The sequence below is a fragment of the Paralichthys olivaceus genome, chromosome 4 (genome assembly GCF_024713975.1).
Source record: "Paralichthys olivaceus isolate ysfri-2021 chromosome 4, ASM2471397v2, whole genome shotgun sequence".
NCBI lineage: Eukaryota > Metazoa > Chordata > Actinopteri > Pleuronectiformes > Paralichthyidae > Paralichthys > Paralichthys olivaceus.
In genome coordinates this window covers 12,401,310-12,424,715 of record NC_091096.1, presented here as the reverse complement: position 1 = coordinate 12,424,715, position 23,406 = coordinate 12,401,310, and the positions used below count along the sequence as shown (strand labels likewise).

At 40.2% G+C, this 23,406-nt stretch overlaps 3 protein-coding genes across 4 annotated transcripts; 1 reads left to right on the top strand and 2 right to left on the bottom strand.

Moving 5' to 3' along the window:
- Window positions 1-504: 504 nt before the first annotated feature.
- On the bottom strand, window positions 505-8,496 carry trafd1 (TRAF-type zinc finger domain containing 1). The gene is made up of 12 exons (XM_020101080.2): window positions 7,827-8,496; window positions 7,496-7,544; window positions 7,261-7,396; window positions 5,848-5,901; window positions 5,317-5,752; window positions 4,375-4,656; window positions 4,233-4,297; window positions 3,467-3,727; window positions 3,253-3,358; window positions 2,409-2,625; window positions 2,220-2,277; window positions 505-1,560 (listed from the first exon to the last, which is right to left on the bottom strand). The coding sequence occupies exons 2-12, from the start codon at window positions 7,528-7,530 to the stop codon at window positions 1,522-1,524; spliced, it is 1,689 nt and encodes a 562-aa protein (XP_019956639.2). The 5' UTR covers window positions 7,531-7,544; window positions 7,827-8,496; the 3' UTR covers window positions 505-1,521.
- Window positions 8,497-9,036: 540 nt separating this feature from the next.
- Window positions 9,037-18,204, bottom strand: mob1a (MOB kinase activator 1A). 2 transcript variants are annotated; one of them, XM_069523714.1, is made up of 6 exons: window positions 18,065-18,204; window positions 15,203-15,369; window positions 14,442-14,535; window positions 13,214-13,347; window positions 12,226-12,389; window positions 9,037-11,276 (listed from the first exon to the last, which is right to left on the bottom strand). In XM_069523714.1, the coding sequence occupies exons 1-6, from the start codon at window positions 18,082-18,084 to the stop codon at window positions 11,199-11,201; spliced, it is 657 nt and encodes a 218-aa protein (XP_069379815.1). In that variant the 5' UTR covers window positions 18,085-18,204; the 3' UTR covers window positions 9,037-11,198. The 2 variants fall into 2 exon arrangements, with proteins under 2 accessions (XP_069379815.1, XP_019956566.1); XM_020101007.2 differs by lacking the exon at window positions 18,065-18,204 and adding an exon at window positions 16,082-16,223.
- A 39-nt stretch (window positions 18,205-18,243) lies between these two features.
- On the top strand, window positions 18,244-22,618 carry mthfd2 (methylenetetrahydrofolate dehydrogenase (NADP+ dependent) 2, methenyltetrahydrofolate cyclohydrolase). Its single transcript, XM_020101008.2, has 8 exons — window positions 18,244-18,683; window positions 20,496-20,680; window positions 20,800-20,922; window positions 21,060-21,212; window positions 21,320-21,427; window positions 21,530-21,622; window positions 21,730-21,855; window positions 21,951-22,618. Exons 1-8 carry the CDS (start codon window positions 18,604-18,606, stop codon window positions 22,097-22,099), a joined length of 1,017 nt encoding a protein of 338 aa, XP_019956567.1. The 5' UTR covers window positions 18,244-18,603; the 3' UTR covers window positions 22,100-22,618.
- Window positions 22,619-23,406: the final 788 nt, after the last annotated feature.

Below are 23,406 nucleotides of genomic sequence, written 5' to 3'. Positions count from 1 at the left end.
TTGTAAGTGACCTGTTCGGACTTCGCTCTACTGAGTGTCATTCTAGTTTACAGTTGTATTAGTTTAATTTTATTTTGGTACCACATTACACCGTACAGGCACTTCACAGAGTAAAGTAAAAATGTTAGAGAGAGAAACCCAACTGTTCCCACAATCAGCAACTTCATGTTGATAGTGGGAAAAAAAATCATTTTTCCATTGTCACAACAAAACCTATGCTGGATCCTGGTGTGACAGGAATCTTATCTTTGCTTCTGATGCCACAACAAATACATAAAAATGCTGCTCTGGTGTCCCAGCTCCTTCGACAGCATTCATCACTATATACTGTATGAAAGTCAGCAGATGAGGAAGGAGAAGCTGATGAAGTGGTTAAATGACTTTAAATATGGGCATTTAAAAACAGATATTTGAGCTTTTATTACCCAGGTTTGATAACATAACAAAAAAAACTGTAGAGGCATGAAGGAGACACAACAGAATAAAAAATCGGAGCCATGAACGTCCTTATTAAAACATTTAATAACCGTACAAGTCAAAGAGAAGAAAGTTGTTCTTTAACAGGACTTGTCAGCTGGTCAGTCCATTTAATAGCCAACCCACACCAGATGATTTCACTGATTAGTTGCTGCTCTCTACTTGGTCTACTTGATCAGATGTCATTTAACTCTGATGCTGTCTTTCATTAGAGGGGAAGTTTGCTGACTCAACTGTCAATGGCACAAGGTTGCCTATTTGATACGTCTTTCTAAAGAGGATGAATAAAACACATATTATAATCTTAAATCATTTTTAAAGGAACAACACACAACATTTATACAGACTACTTAAAAGAAGGTGGGAACAGGATACATTGCTTCATAAGCCAATCATCATAACACAACGTCTACAGTTCTACAGATATGATTTAAAATATTACCGAAGAGTATTAAAGACAGATCTTTATCAATATAAAAAAAAACAAATGTTAAATAATACAGTTAATGTTTTTTTCTTGGTCAAAGATGCATCATTTTATCAAATCTGTTCCTTAAGCCCTTTTTTAACAAAATAATCTATCAAAGTGCTTCAGCTTACAAAGAGATGCAGACGCCAACAGGAACACAGAGAAATGCCCAGAGAACAGGCCGACACAGGTGGATACAACACGTCCTTGGCTGAAGTAACAAAGTAAAGATTAAGTCAAGTGCACACCCACAAAGTCATGTGACTGTGTTTGATGTCCTCTATGTTCATAGAGCCATGGCGTTGTACAGTTAAAATCAAATCAAAGTTTACTGTGGGTAGAATTCATTTTAGCTAAATGTTAGACATACAAACATTTGCAAATCTGGAAATAAAGCAGAATATGCGTGAATAACAACCAAATTGCTTACTCAGACTTTAATAAAACTACAAGATGCCAATACTCACACAGGCACTTATCAGATACATATGTTTGATTTTCACAAGTGTGCAAAGAGATTTATGGAAAACAGAGTAGGAGATTTGGTTTTACTCTTTCTCCACATGTTCGTGCTCTCACTCGTCCTGCTGCTCTTCATTCTGCTTCTTGGGCAACTGCAGATGGAAAAAGAATTACAATTGGAAAAAAATCATTGTACAGAATATATGTTGGGGAAAATCTGCCCTAAGCAGAATTGACACTGTGGTTTCTTCATTCTGTGAAGAAAGTACATACAGTGGTACAGAAATATAAACTGTAGCTCTGTTCCCGGGAGAGTTTTCCTTAAATGACCAGGCAATAGCTGTTTATTTAAATAATATTTTCTCTCTCCTCAGCAACCTTATATTTCTCATGGAAATACATGAACATATTTTATAAACTTGTGTGTGTGTGTGTCTCTCCTTAAAAGGCAACCTTCTTTCCCATACAGTCATCCCTTATCGTTGCACATTCCGGGTTTCAACAGGTTTCAACCAGTTCAATAAAAGACATTTTAAGACCATAATGAATGAAATCTATAATAACGTCACATACGAGAAATATGAAGGAATATCAGAGTCCCAGGTTTACTAACACTTCACTATAGTTGAAGCTAAGGTGAAGTAACCTGGTCGAGAATAACACTCTGACATTACCATTTCAAAAGTTTAAGTAGTGCGATAGTCACTGCCCTCATGATGCAGATCATGCTATATTTTTTGTTTTTATGTTAAAAGAGTAGAAGGCGTCTTGCTTTGGTTTGTCTAGCTAACTTATGTGTTGCATTCATTACCTTTGTCACTGGATTACTTCTGTTGCCTCTCCCTTCTTTATTTTCTGGTGGATGTGGTCTGGTGGAAAAAAGCAAATTAGATTATTAATAACATTACAAAAATGTTTTATACGTAAGTCTATTCACTCAAATTCAATTTGAATTTTCAAAATGTGTCTCTAAAAAAACTTATTTGATATTTGCTCTTACCCCTTTAGAGATGTAGAGGCTGAAGTGTCAGAGTCACAGAAAGATGATTGAGCCCCTTCTGCTTCCCTGCTCTGCCAAGGTCTGTTCTTCACTAAAACTTCACTGTTGGACGGGTTCCTTTGACTCGGCAGTCCAATGTAGCCTCTCTGCCAATCCCTTGGTTTGTTTCCTGGTGCGGCATCTCTGTCAAATCCAAAGTCCTCATCCAAGAAGTCAGCTGTATGTGGACAGTATATGAAGTAAGCATATAAAACAAAACACATACAGACAGACCAGAGGACCATAAAAACCCTGCACACAGATTTACAGACGCTCTAGAAGTTGCTATCAAATTCACATAAATCACTTTACAAACACGTGTTGTCTTCACACATCGAGGTTTTAAACTGGATGCTAATTTGTTACATACACGTAAAATAAAAAAATTACACACACAACAACACCACTGCCGAAATGACCATGTCACAGTCAAATATAAGCTGTAGATTTCCAAGGGTATGATTCAATAGTATTTCTTGCAAAGGAATTGTCTATTAATAATTATATAGACTGACTATGAGACCGAATCGCCATTCATTTGAAATGATGCATTGATTACTATAGACTGTTCATCAGTATAAACTGTTTGAAAAGCCGACAATTGGAAGCTCTAGACAAGGCTAATGGTTCGAAATCTTAAATCCTTTTTTTTGTTCCAACACAAAAATTTCTTGCTGCAACAGGAGACTCATCACCACAGTTTAAATTACACACGGTGTTCACATAAAATAATTAAGTCAAAAACCCTAGGGTATATCTATACATTAGTAATGCTTCACTATTCTGAATACATCTTATACATTACCTTGTTGCTTTACTCTCTGATCTGGAGGGCTCAGTGGTTTTCTGATGGATGCTTTTGTTATATTATTCAGTGGATGAGCAGTTTGAGGGCGCATGTCACATTTGTCCTGGAGGCAAAACACACACAGACATCACAAAACATGAGAATTTTAGATGGTGGCTGTGTACTTGTTTCCTGCTCTTTAATGTTTAATATTGTGCCACCAGCAACAAACCTGATGGTGAAAAAGGACAGCCTCTTCTAGAACAACGCCACAGAATTCACATGGAATAACCACATCGCCCTCTAGTGGACTGGCTGGAGGGCTGTAAGAGGCAGGGGAGAGGGACCGAGGGAAAGTGGGGATGTTTGAAGCGAGCGTGTTAGGGAGGCTGTGCATCAGCCCTGAGGCATTCCTGCTCATCCTGTCCTCTTTCGGCGGAGAGGTGGGCTGCTTGCTGAAAGACGCAAAAGCGGAGGCAGGGCTGCAGCCAGTCTGAAACAAAGAAGAGGGGTGATAGGTTGACTCTGTGATCGGGTTATTGTGTTCCTCTGAGAGGGAGAAGAGAGTCACATGTTCAAACAGTAAAAGGCTGTAAAACACTGTGAAGCACAAATAAAGAACAGGTCTTCAAATGTTTGCTCGCCATGTGACATCTGACTGGATCTGAGCAACGATTAGATTTGTGCACACCCAGATTTATTTCTTAACCATTAGATTGTAGAAACATAATAGGGAGGAAAGCAGCCCATGAACATGTTTTACAGAAAATAGAGCAGCACAGAAAAATGTGGGTCAAAGCAAGTGTTTGAGGCATCTCTGCATCCAAGAGGACTAAAGACCTAAGGATCAGCAGCTCATTTTCCGATTCACTTTCAATTTGTCTTTTGGCAGTAATTAAAACAACTTTTAAGTACAGGTTTATATGAAAGTCAGAAAGAACTAAATTATAAAGCATGAAAAGGCAGAGATTCTGAAAGATTTAAGTTGCATCTCACACCTGATGCAAAATGAGGTCCTCCTCTGGAAACAGCTCTTCACAAAACTCACAAGGCAGCATGGCATCTATAACACAATATTTTAAACATTTAATAGTGTGACAAAATAAACAACTTTAATATGTTTTAATCAGTGCTTGTTACCTGTTTGATCGTGGTCCTGGACTGTACTTGTGCTCATCCCTGTAGTGAAGTGCGGGAAGTTGTTGTTGGGAGGAGAGAGTGCAGAGTTTACCGAGGTGTTAGATGTCTTGTGATCCCAGATATCACTCCACAGGTTGCTGTCTATACCTCCGGCCACTGACTCTCCATCACTCTGCAGGCTGAGAGCCAACATGTAGTCCAGGCCTGATGAGTCCTCGTCACGTGTCTGATCGACATGTTGCCACGTGGAGCTGCTATTCTGAAAACTTCTCTGCCCCAGCACTAAAAAAAAAATATTGTATAGAGATATAAACAACTACAGCTGGTAGCAACAGCACAGCAACTTCGTTTTTAAGCTCAGTCATGGGAGAAAATCTATAAATATTTTAGGATTGGTTCTGTTGAAGTTTTCCTTTGCCAGTAAAATGTTTCAAAGACTGCAGTACATAAAGGAAAAGCTGACAGTAACATTAACAGTCAGATATTTTTGTGTGGTCAAGATGTACAGATATCTCGAGCACTTTTGTGGGTCCTTGTTTTGTTTGTATCGTGCGGAAACACAAACACTCAAGGACACAGATGACACGATACCATTCATGCTGCTGGTCCACTCGTGTGTAAAAATAACAAAGTGTAACACTGCACCCTCAATGGCAGGATAGATTACAGCCAGCAACAGAAGATGGATGTAAACAATGCAAGCTTTAAATATTCATTATAAGCTTTAAATATTCATTATAACCCACCACAAATATTTTATGGGGGAGGTTACTGGATGTAATAACGTAATAACTTTCTCATGTTAACATGATATCTCCACATAGGACCTTTAAATTACTCTTACGGTTCTTTAAAGCTACACTGACATTTTTTGGGCCAATAAGTTTTTTGTTTTTTCCTCACAGAAAATTAAATAATGAATGGGTCAGTGATATAACTCACAGTGACTGAATGTGTTTCTCTGTGAAGCATTCTCCCAGTCTTCTGTGCTTTGAGGTCCCCTCGTAATGTTATACGCACTGGGATCAAACAAACGGGGAAAGGCGTGTTGTTCTGCCGCGCTGACGTTGTTATTCTTGGAGCCTCTTTCTTGGTCTTTTATGATGTTTCGGATGGAGTGGGCTTCAAACCATGTCCCTGGAGACGGTGGCTCAAGTGGACTGCGACTCATCCTGCTGTTGTTTCTCTCTTGGGGAGGTGTGAGGCTCCCACATAAGACTGGATGCACAGCTTGCTCCCTCAACATTACATTGCACTTGCAGTTTGGGCAGGGCTCAGTGCGGGTACCGCAATAATCTTCGTGCTCTTTGGATTGACTGAAAACAAGCTCCAGTTCACAGTACTGGCACGGGACAAGACGCTGAGAACACTCAGAGCTCTGAAGGAGACACAAAACACGAAGAAGCATATTTAAATGTTTTAACCACGATAATTAAATAACATATACATGGGAAATCAAAATGTCTTCAATACCTGGTGAACGTCAAAATGATTCTTCTCAATCTTCAAACCACACTTGCATGTAATCTGCAAATGAAAGAGAAAATGATCTTAGTTTGCAATTCTTCTGTTTAGGTCTGACATTGTTTCATTTTAGTAATTTCCTCAGGGTGATCATTTGAACACCATATTGGCACCAAATCCACCATATCAAAATCTGACAATCTATCATTCAATATTGACAAATCTTTAGTTTCTCCCTCCCCTCAGGTTAAGAGTCTGGGTGTCATCCTGGACAGCACTCTATCTTTCGTAGCCCACATCAATAATGTTACCCAGTCCACATACTTTCACCTAAACAGCATTAATCGTCTCTGCCCATCCCTCACACCGACGCCATTCTCGTCCACACCCTGGTTACATCCCGCATTGATTACTGTAATTCCCTTCTTTTTGGTCTCCCTAATAAATACCTTCATAAACTTCAATTAGTCCAAAACTCTGCCGCTCGCATCCCTCCCAGAGCCCCCTCCATTAATCACATCACTCCAGTCCTTCAGCAGCTTCATTGGCTCCTGGTCAAATACTGCATTGTTTTTAAGATTCTGTTCCTCACCTTTAAGGCCACAATCTCGCTCCACCTTTCTGAACTCCTGCACATTGACAAACCCTCCCACACCCTCAGATCTTCTTCTTTCATTTACCTCACTATACCACCTGCCCGTTTGACCACCATGGGATCTAGACCCTTCAGCCACTCTTCCCCCCCGCCTCTGGAACTCCCTCCCACCAGACCTTCAAAACATTGACTCTCTCTCCATTTTTAAAATCACATGTAAAACCTCATCTTTTTAAACGGGGGCTTTTTCAGTATAATTGTCTTTCATTTTTATTTACTGTTCATTTCATTGTAATTATTATTTTATTGATGTTTTGATACATTGTTGTGTTTTTATCTGCTGTGTAAGGTGACCTTGAGTGCTCTGAAACGTGCCTATAAAAAAAATGTATTATTATTATTGAGGTCACATAAAGTATGTGGCTGCTCTGAAGTTTTCTTCAGTTTTGCTCAGGCTACGTTAGGGAGCATACAGTTACTATATGTAAGAGGAGACTGCTTAAAGCATTGGTAATTACTAAAAATATATGTGTGTTTGTGCAAAAAAAGATGGTTTGTTCAATCTGTAATATGGCCCAATTATCGTTATAAGACTTCTTCCTGTAAGACATTAACCCTGTTGTAACTTTGACACCAATAGGGGCTGCAATCCAAACTGGAAATTGAATTAGTGAGATATAAAACTCACACAAGTCAAAGGTTTAGTGATTTCATGGTTTGGCAATAGATTCATTGGATTATCACATATTTCCAACTTGAGGCATTCAGCAGACCCTATAAAGTAGCACATCATGCTGAAGTCTGCAGTATTTCTGTTCAGATGTTACCTGTGTATGTTCCTGCTGCATGTGATCCTGCAGATCTGACCGGGGTACTGGCTCCTGACACACCCCACACAGGGCGATGTTTCTCTGACAGTGGATCTCATGGGTGGTAAAATTACCCTCTGGAATGTCGTGTTTGCTAAAAAAAAAAAAAACATACCATAAAAGCGATTTTTTTCCCGTTTTCCCCCACATTAACAAACAGATCCATCCCTTCATGCAACTTATTGCTACTTACCAATTGCCACAGAACTGTGTATTTTCATCTGCCATGACTGTGCCAAAGCCTGAGGACAATAGAGTCACGTTAGATTTCTCTGGTTCAGTTATATTTGCTGCTCACAAAAGGTAAACACGCTTAGTTTGTAGCGACAGGAAGGAATTCATTACGGATTGATTCACGAGTGGCGAGTTACGATGCGTCAAGTTAATTCAACTCATGTTAACAGAGCTGATTTATAAATACTCACCATGAATCAAACCGTGAACTATCAGTGTTGACGTAAAGAGTACATGTAGCTATCACTGTCGTAAGCAAATGAAACTGACAGCTCTTCCGGTTCTCTTACCGTGTATCCAGGCAGGTAGCTAACGTTAGCTGACAGTGCTAGCTTGGAGCAGCAAGGAAATTCCCGTTTAACTCTAATCAGCGCGCATCTCGAGGTCCCTCAAAGAAGCTGGACGATGTCCGATGTCTTGGCCTCAGCTAACCGTGTAGCTTAGCATCAGATACGCGGCCAGCAACCACCACGTAGCGCCGCTAACTTGATGCTAGCTAACTTTAACTTTATGTTACGAAGTAGCTACAGCGCCGGGAAGCTAACGCAACGACGGGTTCCTGGGCTCCTGCCGCTCGGTGCAGGCAAAATGGCGACAGCTCGGCGTTTATGAGGGGATTTCTTTCAGAATATAAAACTAAGATGAAACTCGCAGGACAACTAACCACTGAACGTTAGCCTGAAAAAATACTTCGGTATTTCCTCCTTGCCCTGTGCGCACGGACCGACAACTATGTCCCGTCTGAAGTCTCGCAGGATGTCTACGTAGATCCCACTACGGCTCCTTCAACATTGGAACAATCGAGTCGAAACCGACAACAGTTTGTTTTCCTACATCTTAGCTGAACGCACTAAATGAAGGGCTGGTGGAGGGGGTGGATACGGGGAGCATATAAGAAAGAGGTTAAGGGTTAAAGGTGTCTACAAGTCCTCACTCGGGGCACAATTTCTCAAATATATCGCCAGGCTGGAATTTGATTGGTTGAATATTCTGTGCTCTCATAAAAACGTTCCGGGTGACACCACTGCTTTAACCTTCGACCCGACGTCTAATATGTAAGTAGACTTTATAAAATGTCCTTTATTATTGTGATAAATTCATGTTTAATATAAATAAATATACGTTTTCTTTTATTACAGCTGTGACCTGAAAATATATTTCAACAAATGTCTCAGGTCAAAGCTCATTTCACATTTATTCACCCAGTATTTAAAAAAATGTTACCTTAAATTCAATGTGTAATACAAATATAATATAATAATAATAAAATTTCCAAAAACTGTGTTTAAGGTATTTTGTTTGCAAAAAGAATAAAAAGAATGAATAATAATAGATTTGTAGAGCGCCTTCCAAGGTACCCAAGGCCGCTTTACAAACAACAAAATCTGCTGAACAGTATGAATCAGTAGTTCACTGTAGATCTAAAACACAAATCTTTTGCACAAGTCTGCACAATCTTCCAGATATTCAATACACACAAAATGAAAAATCAACACAACATTGTCCTTTCAGCATTTATTGAGTTTTTGTTCCACCAATACTGTCAATGTAAGACATTTCCATTTTTGTAAGGCACAGTTTTGTTCAGATAAAACACTGATACTATTTACAAAAAAAATGTTTGAGGGGGACGCAATGCAAAAATCCTTGCACCTCTTCCCAGTCAAAATGACCACCCAATGATTGGACCATTATTGAAAATATATATAAAACTTTTTAATTCATTTCGAAGCCCTTGTTCTTCATTTGAAAAACAATTTGTATTCAATGTAATATGAAATGTAAACCTGTGCCAAACGTTTATAAACAAAATGTGAGGGGGAAAAAAGCAATACATTTCAAAAACATGTGACTTGATTGAAAGAAAGGACGAATTGTATATTCATATATAATCTGTAAAATAAATCGGTCTTGCAAATAAAATAATATGCCCGTGGATGAGTAACCTAATGGATGCTGGCTTGATTTTTTAAATTTTCAAATCAAGCAAATTGAGGGGCAAAAAGTGGATAAATCACACTTAGAAGATAATTAAACAAACTTTTTTCAAATGGCTGAAAAGTGGTAAACAATTAAATCAACACTCCAACCAATTTGATGAGGTGGAGAAATTCTGACATTTCTCCACCTCAATTGGTTGGTTCCTGGTGATGCATTTAAATGATCTAACAGCTCTTAATTGTTAAATGATTGTCTCATAAGAATTTAGGTCCAACATGAGGAAGATTATGGACTGATTTCCTTGCTCAAACTTTGCCAAAAGAACATTCATCAGAAATATTAGCTTTATCAGCTTTTAAAGAGGATGGCAGTACAAACAGCCCCGCTGCTGTAGCCTGAGGGAAGCACAGGAAATGACCACGATACATGCACCAAGACTAAGGCATCTGTCAAAATACTACATACATCTCAGGTTACTCATCCTTACCGTTCACAGGTGCAATAGATATTGCTCCATTTTCCAATCCAGGGGAAAATATTTATAGAAAAAATATATATATTAGTACCAGCATTGAAAGAACAAACATTAAGAGTTCCACAATTAATCGGCACTACAGAAAGGAACTAAAATGACTGTAAAACTAAAAATTCACATTTGACTATTTTAGCTGTTGATGATTTCTACCATAGAGCTCCTTTATAGAGTCCTTATATAAGCTTTAAGCTGCTAATAATCATAAGTCGTAGATTTTAAGATACTACTTTAAGCACTATATCTTGTATTTAACAATTTTAATTAAGAAAATAGCCGAGAAAATGTGGAAAACACAATATTGCATGGCTTAATTGAAATAATGCAGTATTATGCAGTCGAAAATGTTGTTTTTTGTGGGGCAAGATCATATTCACGATCTTTAACACATGACTGTGTCATTACTAAGCATGTAAATCAGAAGCATGTTAACACACAGTAGGGTCTAAAAGTCGAGAGAGAGATAACCTTCCCATTCAAGTGGTCGCAGACTTTTGGACTCCACTGTACGTGGGATATCAGATGTCAACAAGCTGGTGACACAGAGCTATACAATATTTATCACTTCTTTTTTCTTTCTGCCTTCATGTTGGACTGAAAATACCTTCTACACACTTTTATTGACACAGTAAGTCATCAAGACTGGATTCATGTCAATACTTATCTCGCTATCTGTCCTGTGACCCTCCACTGGACATTAATGACAGACATTCCAAAAAATCAAATATTGGGATATTTGGTCAGTCAAGGTAATTACAATAGCTAAAAGTCAATAAAAAAAGAAAATCAGCTAAATAACTAAACAGTTTTTAGACAATCATAACACCTCTGACGGAAAAAGCTGGTTTTCACTTTAACTTCCAAAATGTCCTTGGTCCAATGTAAAATGCAGTAAGTTTCCCTTAGTCAGTTGCTAACCATACAGTCCTGTGAAAAATACATTTCTACACTGCACTATTTATGATCTAAAATGGCAAAACTGAAAAAAGGCTCAAAGACAGCATGAAAGACAACTGAGGGAATAAAAGAAAAGAAAATACATTACTAACAATGAGGAGATGAAAAGAAGGCACAGATTGTTAGAACTGAGACAAGAAGTTGTAGAGGTAGCAGAGGTCACAAAGACGAACAAAGGAAAAAAGGAAACACTTGGAGGAAAAAAAAGGAGATACTGTATGTGATGAAATGTCTATCTGTCCTTGGATCCAAGCTTCTCAATCAAGTCCTGCAGGGGGGCAAGCTCTCGCCTGTCGATAAGGTTGAACTCCTACAAGTCGAAAAACAAGAGTTATTTATATCAGTGTCAACACTGATCAATGCAAATCATTCTCTGATACTGATCACCTTCGAAAACACACAAAAGTAGTCGAGGTCAAATGAAGGGGTGAAGGAAGGCTGGCTCAGCTGACGTCCACTAGTGACCTCAGTGTCCTAGTGAACTAAAAATAGTCAGTGAGTGTTCAGTCAGTGTTTACCATGCCTTGATTCTTTTTGTAGCCATCACCACAATATCAACATTGACCAAATATTGATTTTCTCTTTTTATGGTTTAAAATTAAAATCTTCATCATTAATCAGCCCCCCTTGCCTCTTTCACCCACCCGCCCACCCACCGGTCCCTTGGAAGCCTGTGGGGACACATTTGAATGTCAGGTTGAACTGATGCACATAGATCTGATCACTTGTGATCGGATCGTCCAAGACGTATGTTAAACACAGGTCTGAACGGGGTGTCATTTTGTCTGCTCGCATTAAAATATATCATGAATGCATCTCCTGTGATCAGATCAAGACAAAGGTAATGTATGAATGCAAAGCTGTAGAAAAATGATTCTACCAATTTATGAAAAGTATCGTTATTTGGTGTTGAAATTGTGGTGCAGACCACAAACAAATCAACGTATGGTGATGAGAAGCGTAAAATATTTGTTTGAATTATTGTGAAACTGGAGCAGGTCAGAGGAGGTCAGCTGAGTAGGAGGTCTTTCATGTGTGGCCCAGGACAGATTGGTGTTCACACATCGAAAAGAATGTGGCCACATGTCAGAACACCTCCTAATGTGTTCTGAGTGATCTGATCTCAGGACGCATTCAGAACTGTACTTTGAGCCAACCACTTGTGATCGGATCACTCAGGATGGATATTAATTCCGGTTCTGGACGAGGTCTTAGATTCACATCAGTGATTTAAAAACAGGTTATAGTTGGATAATCACCTGAACAAAGAAAATGAAATGCTTGAAGGAGGTGTTGAGATGAGCTTCCTCCTGCAGCTGCATCACAGAGTCAAAATGCTGGTGGTAGATATGAGCATAAACCCTGAACAGACGCTTCAGGATGGTTTTGGCCACAGACATGAAGTTCTTGGGGAAGGGAACTCCTGTGGGTCAGAGGAAAGCAATGTCAAGAGAAGAGCAACATCCACTGAGGCTCTCAGCTGTCATTGGAGCAAGATTATAGTCCATCTGGTCTTCACGTGAGACAAATAATCAGCTGGACTCAAATCAGGAGACTGAAAATAACATTACACTGCTTTGCTTTGTCTGTATGTGTAGGGACACTGTCCTGCTTTACTTTTCTAAAAATGGGCGATGTTTAGAAAGGTTTATAAGTCCTACACTGTTCGGGGCATGAATACTGACAACACTATTAGAACTGAAAGTCAGCTCATCAAATCCAATACACCAAAATAGATCCCTCTTCACCAAACAGAAAACCACTGCCCTTATCCTTTCTGAATGCACTCTGAATGTTTGACAGTGGAGCCTGTACAGATATGTTTGGTATCTGGTTGCAGAAGTTCTCATGAAAAAAACATTCTGAATGGCTAATTTTAACTCACCACAGACAAACATACACTTTATATCAAATGAAATAGAGACTGTTAGATAAATAGAAAGAAATAGTATGTAAGAAGCAGAGATGGAAAACTTAATCTGAAAAAGTGACATTTATGTTTTTCAACTTTGCCTGTGGGAAGACAACATCCAAATTAAATATAATTGGTGCATGTAGTGGTTTAGTCCTCTGCAGAACAATGCAACTACACAATGTTTTTTTTCTCTGTCCCTGCACTTTACAGATAGAAAACTTCTGCTGTGAAATTCGTGGAGATCATAAGCTCAACCCTGCAATCAGTATCACCACAAAAAGCCTGAACTGAAACAGTTTGCTAAAATGTTGAAAATAAAAAATACTTCTCACCGATCTTGGAGGGGAACAGCGTCTCATCATCCAGCTGATCCTGCACCCAGGTCATCAGGTAGTCGATGTATTTGGGTGCAGAGCATTTGATAGGTTTCTTAATGTTGGTGCCATCAGCCCAGTGATACTCATATCTACAGAAAGGGAGCAAAATAACTGGCACTCAAATATAAAAAAACCCTACTTATATACATGTGCTCAGTTCTACTTTTCCGTCCGATAAGAAATCATCATTTGGTAGCAGACAACATAAAACAGAGCAGAAGGGGGAAATGCGAAAATGTCTACAGTCATATTGTTGCTGGCAAATATGTTAACGGGAAGTGAACCCCAGTCTCTTCCTCCTGATTAAAGATTGTAGACAGTCTTGGCTGTAGAGGGGAAAGAGGAAGTGCCGAATCTACATTCTAACTTAACAGCCTCTGCAGGGACCAGATGCACAGTATAATTCCTGTTTTCCTCATGTGACACTCAGATGATGTCATTCAAATTCATTTACTTTAACCTCACTCCAACTTTAAACTAACCCTTAGCAGGACCATAAATGAGTCCACTGGCCTAAAGTTAAAATGATGTTGCATCAAAACTCTATAATGGTGGTTTTGCACTAAATGTGATGTAATTGAAATAGATTATAGAAATTGAAAATCAAACTCAATTCAACTTTAATTACTAAGTAGTTGTAATCAGAATTAAGTTTCAGCCAGAACAAGCTCTTGAGGTCAAAAAGAATTCATCGTAGCTTCAAACACTATAACAAGTAAAAAGTGCACCTCTGATAACTCGTGAATAAACTAACATGCACTCATTAGTTACTGTTAAATCCTTAATTTGTTCTTTGACAGAGACACGATACTGCATTGTCTTTAGAAGTGGGAGGATCTTCTGATAATAAGAGGTATTTATAGCTAAATGAAACTGTGCTGTTTTCTGATTATTGATTCGGACTGTTCCTCGTGCTTATGATGCAGAGAAAGTTAATCCACATTTACAGGCAGTGTATTGACAATAGTGTTTTTCACAGCCGACACTTTGACTAGTCATAGTAAGCCTAGCGTAACTGATAAAATTAACAGTGGGGTTTTTCTACTTACGTGTCTCAGTTAACCATGACCATGTGACAGCACAGCAGCATTTGAAAGCTCTTCCTACTGTGTCATGTCACAATGTATTCTGTTAAAAAAAGGTCCATTAGAAGCCCTGTAGCCAAAAAGAATTAAAAAAATACCTTGGTCCAGCAGACATCACAGAGCAGCTGGTCTCAGTGCAGAACTCAGTGATGGTGCCGTACAGCATGTTGATCTGGTTAAAGAAGTCCACCGCTGAAAGAAATGTAGACTGTTATTTTTTGTTCTCCAGATATGACATTCAACACCAATGATACTAATACTATACAGTCATAATAGGTTTTATTTAACCAGGCATATAGTTGCCTTTTCAACCTGAAGAATGAGTGTGCAACCACATTTTTGAATATCTGGTATGTGCTCTCTTTCTTCACATTCTTGAGTAAATTATTTTTATTTCTAATGAAATCATGTACATAAAATTTTTTCATATTTTTGATCCAGACATTTACTTTTACTTTTGGACATTTTCTTGAAATTTTGCTGAAATGTTACCTGCCAAGCAAAATGTCTGGAAAATGCCAGCATGTGAGAACATAATGGCAAAACGTCCAGATAATTCACTGCAAACAAGCGGATGGGTGAATAATATTTCAGACACATGACAAACATAAAATCTTTTTTCCTTTTGTTGTTAACATGTCTGATCTGCACAATCTCATGCTTCACTCTTCAAATGTAAAAGGAAAACTCAAAAATTACCACCATAGTGGCAAAATGCCTGGACATGTCTGACTACAACATATTGATTCAAACGCTCATCTTAATCTTGTTTTGCCTAAATCAACAGTTGTTTGTGTAATAATGATAATATTATTGTATTCTATGTATTTATTACTAAGTTATCTTTTTGTCCACTCACTGTTGACAGCAATCCACTCATTGAGATCCTCTCCCTCCGGCAGCATGACAGCCTGCCTCAGGTTGCCACTGCCCAGTGTTGCCTCCGCATGTTTCAGCAGCTCATACTGGTGGGAGCCCTCCGGGATGTTCTTCTTGGGTTTGAAGGTCTTGGATGAGCGACTGCCACTGCAGAGAGACAAACGTCTTGGAGCTTAGCAACTGTCTGTACATAACCCAAGGCTTGCGTGGGAGCAGATACTCCACTTGGGCCTTCACATGTGACGATCCTTCCGGTCTGGTTTGTGCAATCGGCAGCAGCAGGAAGGGTTTATGTTGACCATCTATCAACGTGATGCATTTGTCAAGCCATATACTTGTTCTGACCTGTTTTCACTGTGACATAGTGGTGACTGTGTAACGTACATACCCGCAACAAACAGGAAAGACAAGTGCGACAGTGTAAACAACAGATCACAACAATACTTGTCAATTAGTAACTAGGTTGATCCACTCTAAGGTGTAGAGGATGACTGTGATCAACATGTCTACCTTTATCTGGGAATAGACTGATTATATGAGCAAAGTTGTCTGCTTTGCCGTGAGCTTGCATTAAATACCAGCTAGCTAGGTTAGCACGTAACTAGACTAGTTAAAAAAGTTATGGTTGGCCGGTGCAGGGAAACTATTAACTATTAAACTACACCGATAATGTTGCGACGACGAATGATGGCCCGGCGTAAGAAAACGTGATTCAAGCACAAGTCAAGCTTGTGAGTCATCCGGTTTGGTTTCTGTGACGGTGTCTAACTTTAAAAAGCGATTTGCCTTGCTGGAAGTTCGTGGAGGCGAAGCTAACGTTAACCGCAACGAAGCTAACTTAGCTGCTAACTTTACTTACAACAGGAAGCTCATCTTGGCGAAGCGGTCGTTGGAGAGTTTCGGTCACAGCTCCGGTCCCAGGTTTTATTGAACACAAATGAGTTTTTATAATCACACGGTGCGAGTCGCTTGCTGCCTGCTAACAGCGACGTTCAGGCTAACGAGCTGCACCCACAGCGGCTCTTCCTCTATCGGCTCACAGTGGAAGCTCCTCGGGGACATTGTCGCCCCCTGTCGGCTAAACGCAGTACTACCCCTCCCCTAAACTAAACGTCCACTCAGCAAACTGAACTTTCTGTCCATCTTCACTTCACTCACACTTCAGAGTTTAATTTGTTGTGTTTTCACATCATACCTCAGTTCTTACTAAAAATGAATAACTGAACACCCAAACTCATAGGCTCTCGTGTTTTTCAGGACCTAAATGTGCAGTGCTGTTTTAAAGGTTTACGCTCTAAAAGTAAAATGATTGAAAGAAGAATAAAATAATGGAAAGTTAACTTCATATTAAGTGCAGTAAAAGAAATAACTAATTAAAATGTTTATTTAGTGTGACTAACCTTTATCTTTAAAACACCTATTCTTCAAACATACACTTCTCGCATTTTCAAGACTAAGTATTTGACAAGGAGGTTGGTTCAAACATCTGAACTCACCACAACTGGCTGCACTGGAATTAGTCTGGGGAATTAGTCTGTGTCACAGTCGTCACCTCATCATGTAATCCCAGACTTATTTCACAATGTAGATGATCAGGGCTCTGCACAGGCCACGCCATCTGTCTCTGTAGCTTGTTCTCTAAGACTCTGACTATATGCTTGGAGGGGCGTTGTTGGTATTTATATTCATATTGTATAATGGGTTAATATCTAAACATTAAAGAGCCAAAACTTTGCACTAAACTTAATATATGAGAGACTTAGATTCTGTAGATGTGGATTTGTTGTAGAAAGTGGGAGATTGCCCATAGATCCCCAGACACAAAAAATCAAGCTTCACAGTCTAGCAATTATGAAGTTTATGATTTCTCCCCTGTCTGTTTGTTGGATGGTTTGTTTGAAAATAGGATTACACCGTGAAACCAGAAGTATACACTATGGCTCAGGAAAGAACCCTTTGAATTTTGGTGCATGTCCAGGAAGTATGTTTTTTCAACATTTTACAATTTTCCAGGGAATAATTAATGACTCTTGATGAAAAAAGAGATTTAGGGAACTGATATCTTTGAGTACAAAAATCTATATAGCATCTATATTGACTTTAATAGGACTGGTGGGCCTTGTCGGAGGTATGTGCTCTACTGAGTGCCATTCTTTTTCCATAAGGTTGCCGCCCTGTTGTGTAAAGATTCTTTTTTCCAAATGAAATAGCACTTTTTTCTATTGTATTAGTTAAATTACCAAAACCTAACTGACAAGTATTGCAACTCAGGTTGGGTGTCATATGGTGTGTGTGTGGTGTACATAATGTAAATTCTCAGAAGATAAATTGTTCACAGTGGCTGCCTGTGAGGCATTAGAACCAAAGAAATTTGCTCTGTTGTGTCATAACTGGTTATTCTGGCCTTGTGACTATTTCCCCAAATGCTCTGTTTGAGTTCATCTGGATATCAGCATTCTTACCTACCTGTACCACTCAGAGGGAAATGTACTTTTTACTTCTTACTGTCTTTAAAAGCCTATGGTAAGCATTACTATAGAGTACTTTGAACCTCCCCACAGTCTATAGAAAGTAGATCAGAAATGTTCACCAATCTCAGCTAAACGTGTCTTTTAGTAATAACAATCTCATAATCTATAATAGTACAGCTGATGTTTTCGCTACATCTAAATTGTACAAATTGTTCTTTTCTGAACCCTCAGATGAGCAGGTCCTCTCTACAGAGGCCGCCATGTTGTTTACAACAGTCCAAACCAAAAGCTTGAGTTTTTACAACTAGTGACGGATTTCTCAAACGTAAAAAACATAAACCCCCCCACACTGCTCCTGTGGTTTCACCCACCTGTCTGGAAGCCCCAACATTCAAATAAGACTCAGAGCAGCTTCATTTCACCACGTGTGCGCTGTGAGCGCGAGCCAACGTGAACGTGGCTCCAGAGGACCTGTGTTATTTCCTGTAGTTTTTTTCCCTCACGTTTGATAAAAGCAGTCAGCGGTGACTTCGATTGGATTTGGCTGAAACGCTGTTTATCTCTTGTGGACACAAACACCTCGGCCACCCCTCCATCGACGCACAGTGGCGTGCACAATTTAGATAATGGAGAACGTTCGTGTTTGGGAGAACCCCCCCCCCCCCCCTCTGAGTCTGTCAGTGTGTGGGTGCAGGGGAGTTCAGTGGAAGCTTGTCAGTGTGATATACGAGTGGCAGATTCCACGGAGTGACGCAGGCTGGGGAGGGGGGGTGGACTATATAGCCCGCTTCACTCCTCCCTCTCTCTCTCACAGACGACGCTCTGTCAGTCCGGGCTGTGCAGCTTGTGTCTCGTAACCGGCCTCGGTGTCTCCCGTCTCGGCTCCCTCCGCCTCACAGACGATCAGAACATGGCTGCGCTCAGGACCCTCCGAACTCTGTGCCAACACTCCCAGCACCACGTCTGCAAACTGCACACGTCGGTCTCCAGGTGAGTCTCTGCCCGCGTCTCTCTCACCTCGATCCGGTGCACACCACGTTCGGCGCTTGTTTTCTCTCCACGATCGAAACAAAGATTTGTGTGAATTCACCAGATGTCCGCGTTTGTTCATTTAGTGCCACGCTGGGTTTGTATTGACCACATCGTGTGCGCTAATGTTGAGGATTTATTAGATCACCTTGTACCGAATCACCGCGCTAGTGTTGCGCCCCTGGTGGTTTGCCGGTAACATTGCAGCCTCAGAGTGGCTGATGAAATCGCTCTCTGTACTTGCACACTGGTTTGAGGAGCCAGGTTTCAACTGGAGATCGAGGTGCTGAGCTGCACACAGAGGAACCGGACGGGCAAATGCATTGCGACCACAATGTTCTGGATGATATCAGATTATTTAAAATGTAGAATAATCACAATAATAATGGAAGATGATGTTTCTCTGCAGTATCCCATGCAGGTATTTATTGGGAACGTGCTGAGTTCAGCATGAGACATGTAATGGGGCTAATGTCTCAAAAACCCAAACCTCGTGTGGTCCCTGCACATGACCTGCAGCTCCACAGTCACAAGATAGATAATCTAAAGCAAATGTCACATTATGCAGGAGTTATTACCACTTATCAAAACATAGACACACAATTAAAGCATTATTAAATTAGATCCAAATTAGATACAAGGCTTTGCTTAAATATGCACACAACTATAAATAATAATTATAAAAATAAGAATATGTATTTGTCTTACATTTCTATAGCACTTATCTAAACAAGGTTAAAAATTGCTTTACAAAATACTTGTGAGTTAAACAAGAAAAAGCCCGAAAATAACATAAAGGAAAATATTAAAAACAATCAACATCAACCTACGGGGGGAAAAACCCTGCAGAAAATCCTCTTAAGAGACAACTTTTTTCTTAGGTGGGTCTCCTTTAACATGGATATGTGCTCATGCATGTGAAAAGGGAAGTTCTCTCAGTATTTAAATTCATGAGGTGAAAGAGCAACTTGCTGCTCTGTAATCCCAACAAATTTTCTCTGGGACCTGGTTCACTACTAGCCCCATGGCCTCACCCCACATCGCCCCAAAGATGTGCTACTTTTTCCCCTGAGGTTTAATCACTTTTGACAGAATGAAAGGGAGTGTTACGTCACCGGGGATTGGCTCATTACTCCTCAGTTGTTAACCACTGCTCTCTGTGTTTGTTGTTACATAATGGAAAACCATCCTGGCTCTTTTGTTTGGTTAAGGCAGGAGGGAGTGTTAACCCTGTCTGTGACTTGCATAATGAAGAGCACTGCACTTCAGTTTTAACCATTTAACCACCTCTTACTGAAATCTGTCCAAAGATTCCCACTAAGAAAAGCTTTTCACCAATCCAGGGACTGAACATGTAGTATTACAGCCAATGTGCTGATTAAACATATTTCTCAGTCAGCTGGAGAACTGCAGGCTCTAAGAAAAGAATTGCTGCATTCCCAAGGTGGATGTTGGAGATTGATTTCAGGTATCTGGTGTCAAAAGCCCTTTTCAATCGGAACATGTGCAGCAGACAGACGTCCCCTTAAACGTCAAAGAGACCTGTTCCGAGAGCTAATGTGGAGTCCTTCCCCGCAGACTAAATTCAAAAAGACAGAGAAAAAAGAGAGATTGGCATTCATGAACATTTTTGACATTTCCTTTATGAAACAAGCTTTTTCTTCACCGGAAAAAGTATCAACAGTGAGGAAGATAATGCATAGAAGTCGTAAACTGAGACAAAGCAAGTTATTGAATTTACACTAACCCTTGTGTTTTTGTTTTCTCACTCAGGCACGAGGCAAAGGTCATCTCAGGAAAGAAACTAGCAAGGCAGATTCGGGAGGAGGCCCGGGCGGACGTTGACAACTGGGTTTTAGCAGGTCACAAGAGACCACATCTGAGTGTGATTCTCGTAGGCGACAACCCAGCCAGTCACTCCTACGTCCTGAACAAGACACGTGCTGCAGCTGATGTTGGTCAGTGAAACCCATGCACAGTCCTCGTACACGTAAATGCAAGGCTTTTACAAGAATATCACAAAAGGGCAAATGCTTCTCTGTGTTTTAAGTTATTTTCTAATTTCATCCTCCCACAGGAATTTCTAGTGAAACAATTCGCAAGCATTCGAACACCAGTGAGGAGGAGTTACTGGACCTGATCTACAAACTCAACACAGACCACCGTGTGGACGGCCTACTGGTCCAACTGCCTCTGCCAGGTATGGAGTAACTGGAAAAGTAGAAGAGAAACACTGACAGTAGTTATAGGAAGTCCTTTTTCTACACAATGAAAAAAAACTGTGTGCACGTTGTGAACTTGTTGTCCTGACTCGAACTTGTCTTTTGTTTGTGACAGACCACATCGATGAGCGCGCAATCTGCAATGCAGTTGCCCCCACCAAGGATGTGGACGGCTTCCATGTCGTCAACGTGGGTCGCATGTGCCTGGATCAGTCCACCATGCTTCCCGCCACTCCCTGGGGAGTCTGGGAAATGATCAAACGCACAGGTAACTGGCGAGAACTCTTACTTCCTCAGGGCTGAAATGCTGCTGAACAAACTCTGAGCTCACTGAAGTATCTTCTAACCAAAACCATCAAAATTCTCGTCTCTCAGGTATTCCTACTATCGGGAAGAACGTCGTGGTCGCAGGTCGCTCTAAGAACGTAGGCATGCCCATCGCCATGTTACTGCACACAGACGGGCGTCACGAGAGACCCGGAGGTAGGTTGTGTTTGTGTGTGTGTTTGCTTTTCTGTGTTTGCTTTTGTAATAGTTTGAGAGGATACAGTTAAAGTTAAATACTAAACCTTAATTCTGTTTCAGGTGATGCCACGGTCACCATTTCTCACAGATACACTCCAAAGGATAAACTTGGCCAACACACTAAGATCGCTGATATTGTTGTGGCTGCTGCAGGTTCGTGTCTCTACTTGTCTGATTCATGACTGATCTGTTCAAAGTCTGTTTAGCAGATTCAATTGTTCCTGTGGTTTCTAACGATACTGCATTGCTGAATCTTTCAGGGATTCCGAACCTCATTACCGCGGACATGATCAAAGAGGGAGCAGCGGTGATTGACGTCGGAATAAATAGAGTGCAGGACCCGGTCACTGGGAAGGACAGATTAGTCGGAGATGTGGATTTTGAAGGTAGGGCAGCACAGTGAACACGGTGGTGTGTCTGCAAAGTGTTACTCTGTGTCTCAGGTATATTTAACCTCATTTTTTATTCTGTCCCTATTCAGGTGTGAGACAGAAGGCGGGCTTCATCACTCCAGTACCCGGTGGTGTTGGACCCATGACTGTGGCGATGCTCATGAAAAACACTATTAAAGCCGCTAAGAACGTTTTGCTGTATCCACCCGAGAGGATCCGCATGGCGGCTGCATCTTAATGAGCTGGGGCGAATTCCAGCAGCAGTGACACATTCCGCCCACTTTAACACTACCGACCCTTTTTTTTTTGGGAGTAACGTGACCAGCTCCCCTTGCACACGGACTGGAAAGATGATAGCTTTAAGGCTCCGTTCCTGCTGACATCTGAAACATCTCCTAACTTCAAGTCCATGTTTAGACTGTTACATTCACTCATGCAGCTGAAAGTTTTATGTAACACGTTTCTCGGTATTTATCGTGTTCAAAGTATTTTAAGAAATATTGAGAGACTGTTTTATTTATTGCTTCAGTGGGATCAGATTTAAGCTTGAATGGAGACAGATTACTACAGTATTTCCCTCAAAGCCTGTGAGAAGCTGAGCGACTGTCCTTTTTTTCCTGTTAGTTTAGCCTTGTGCATCAAGAGTAATAAGGGCTAACATCATCAGGAACATGTCTGTTATCAACATACAAGCTTTAAAGATTCACAATTGCCTTTGTAAAAACCTTGAAATAAATAATACGAATTTGTTCTCACATGTGACGCTTACTGTGCACACTAATGGTGTCTCCTTGTGTTCGTCTGAAATGAAGTGACCGCAGTACAGTGTCAGATACATGCTAATAGATTCTAAATATAAGTCATTACTCTGAATGCGTTGCATTGTATCATATCACTGGAGTCTAATAACCATCTATTCCTGCCTTCATCCACAGATCCAACATTATGTAACTGACATGATATCAGTCCCCCACAGATCCAAGTCTCTAAACTCACTCTGAACTCACTTGAACATAGCAGACATTTCAATTCACACCAGTGCCCCCACTCTTTTAAAGAAAAAAAATCAAATACTGGATCACAAACTGTCTCTCTCTACAGATCACTGTCAAAATGTAGTTGTATCACTCTATTCCTTTAACTTGCTGATGCTTTTTTTTATGACATGGAAGCAAATTCACTCAATGCAACCTCAGTATTTGATACACTGAAGTATTTTGGTCAGAAACACTTTACCCTTCTCACACAAAGGTCAATTCCCCAACAAAGATCTTTTTCTTTTGTTAAGAAGCAGTGGACTTTTTCAGTCACCTTAACATTAACATGGTTTGACAAGTGACAAGTAGATAAATTAACACTTGTTTAAATTTAAATTTAACACTTTGTCTTATTGCTCTTGTGGTACTTTTTGAGGTACCACAGGTCTGAAGGGATTTTTCTATTTGGTGCAAATAATGGTGAGATCTGCAAAGCGCTCCACTTTAACTTCCCCTGGTAGTGCTCTGCTAAAACCAATAAAAATTAAATAAAAATCCTGAGTGAAGA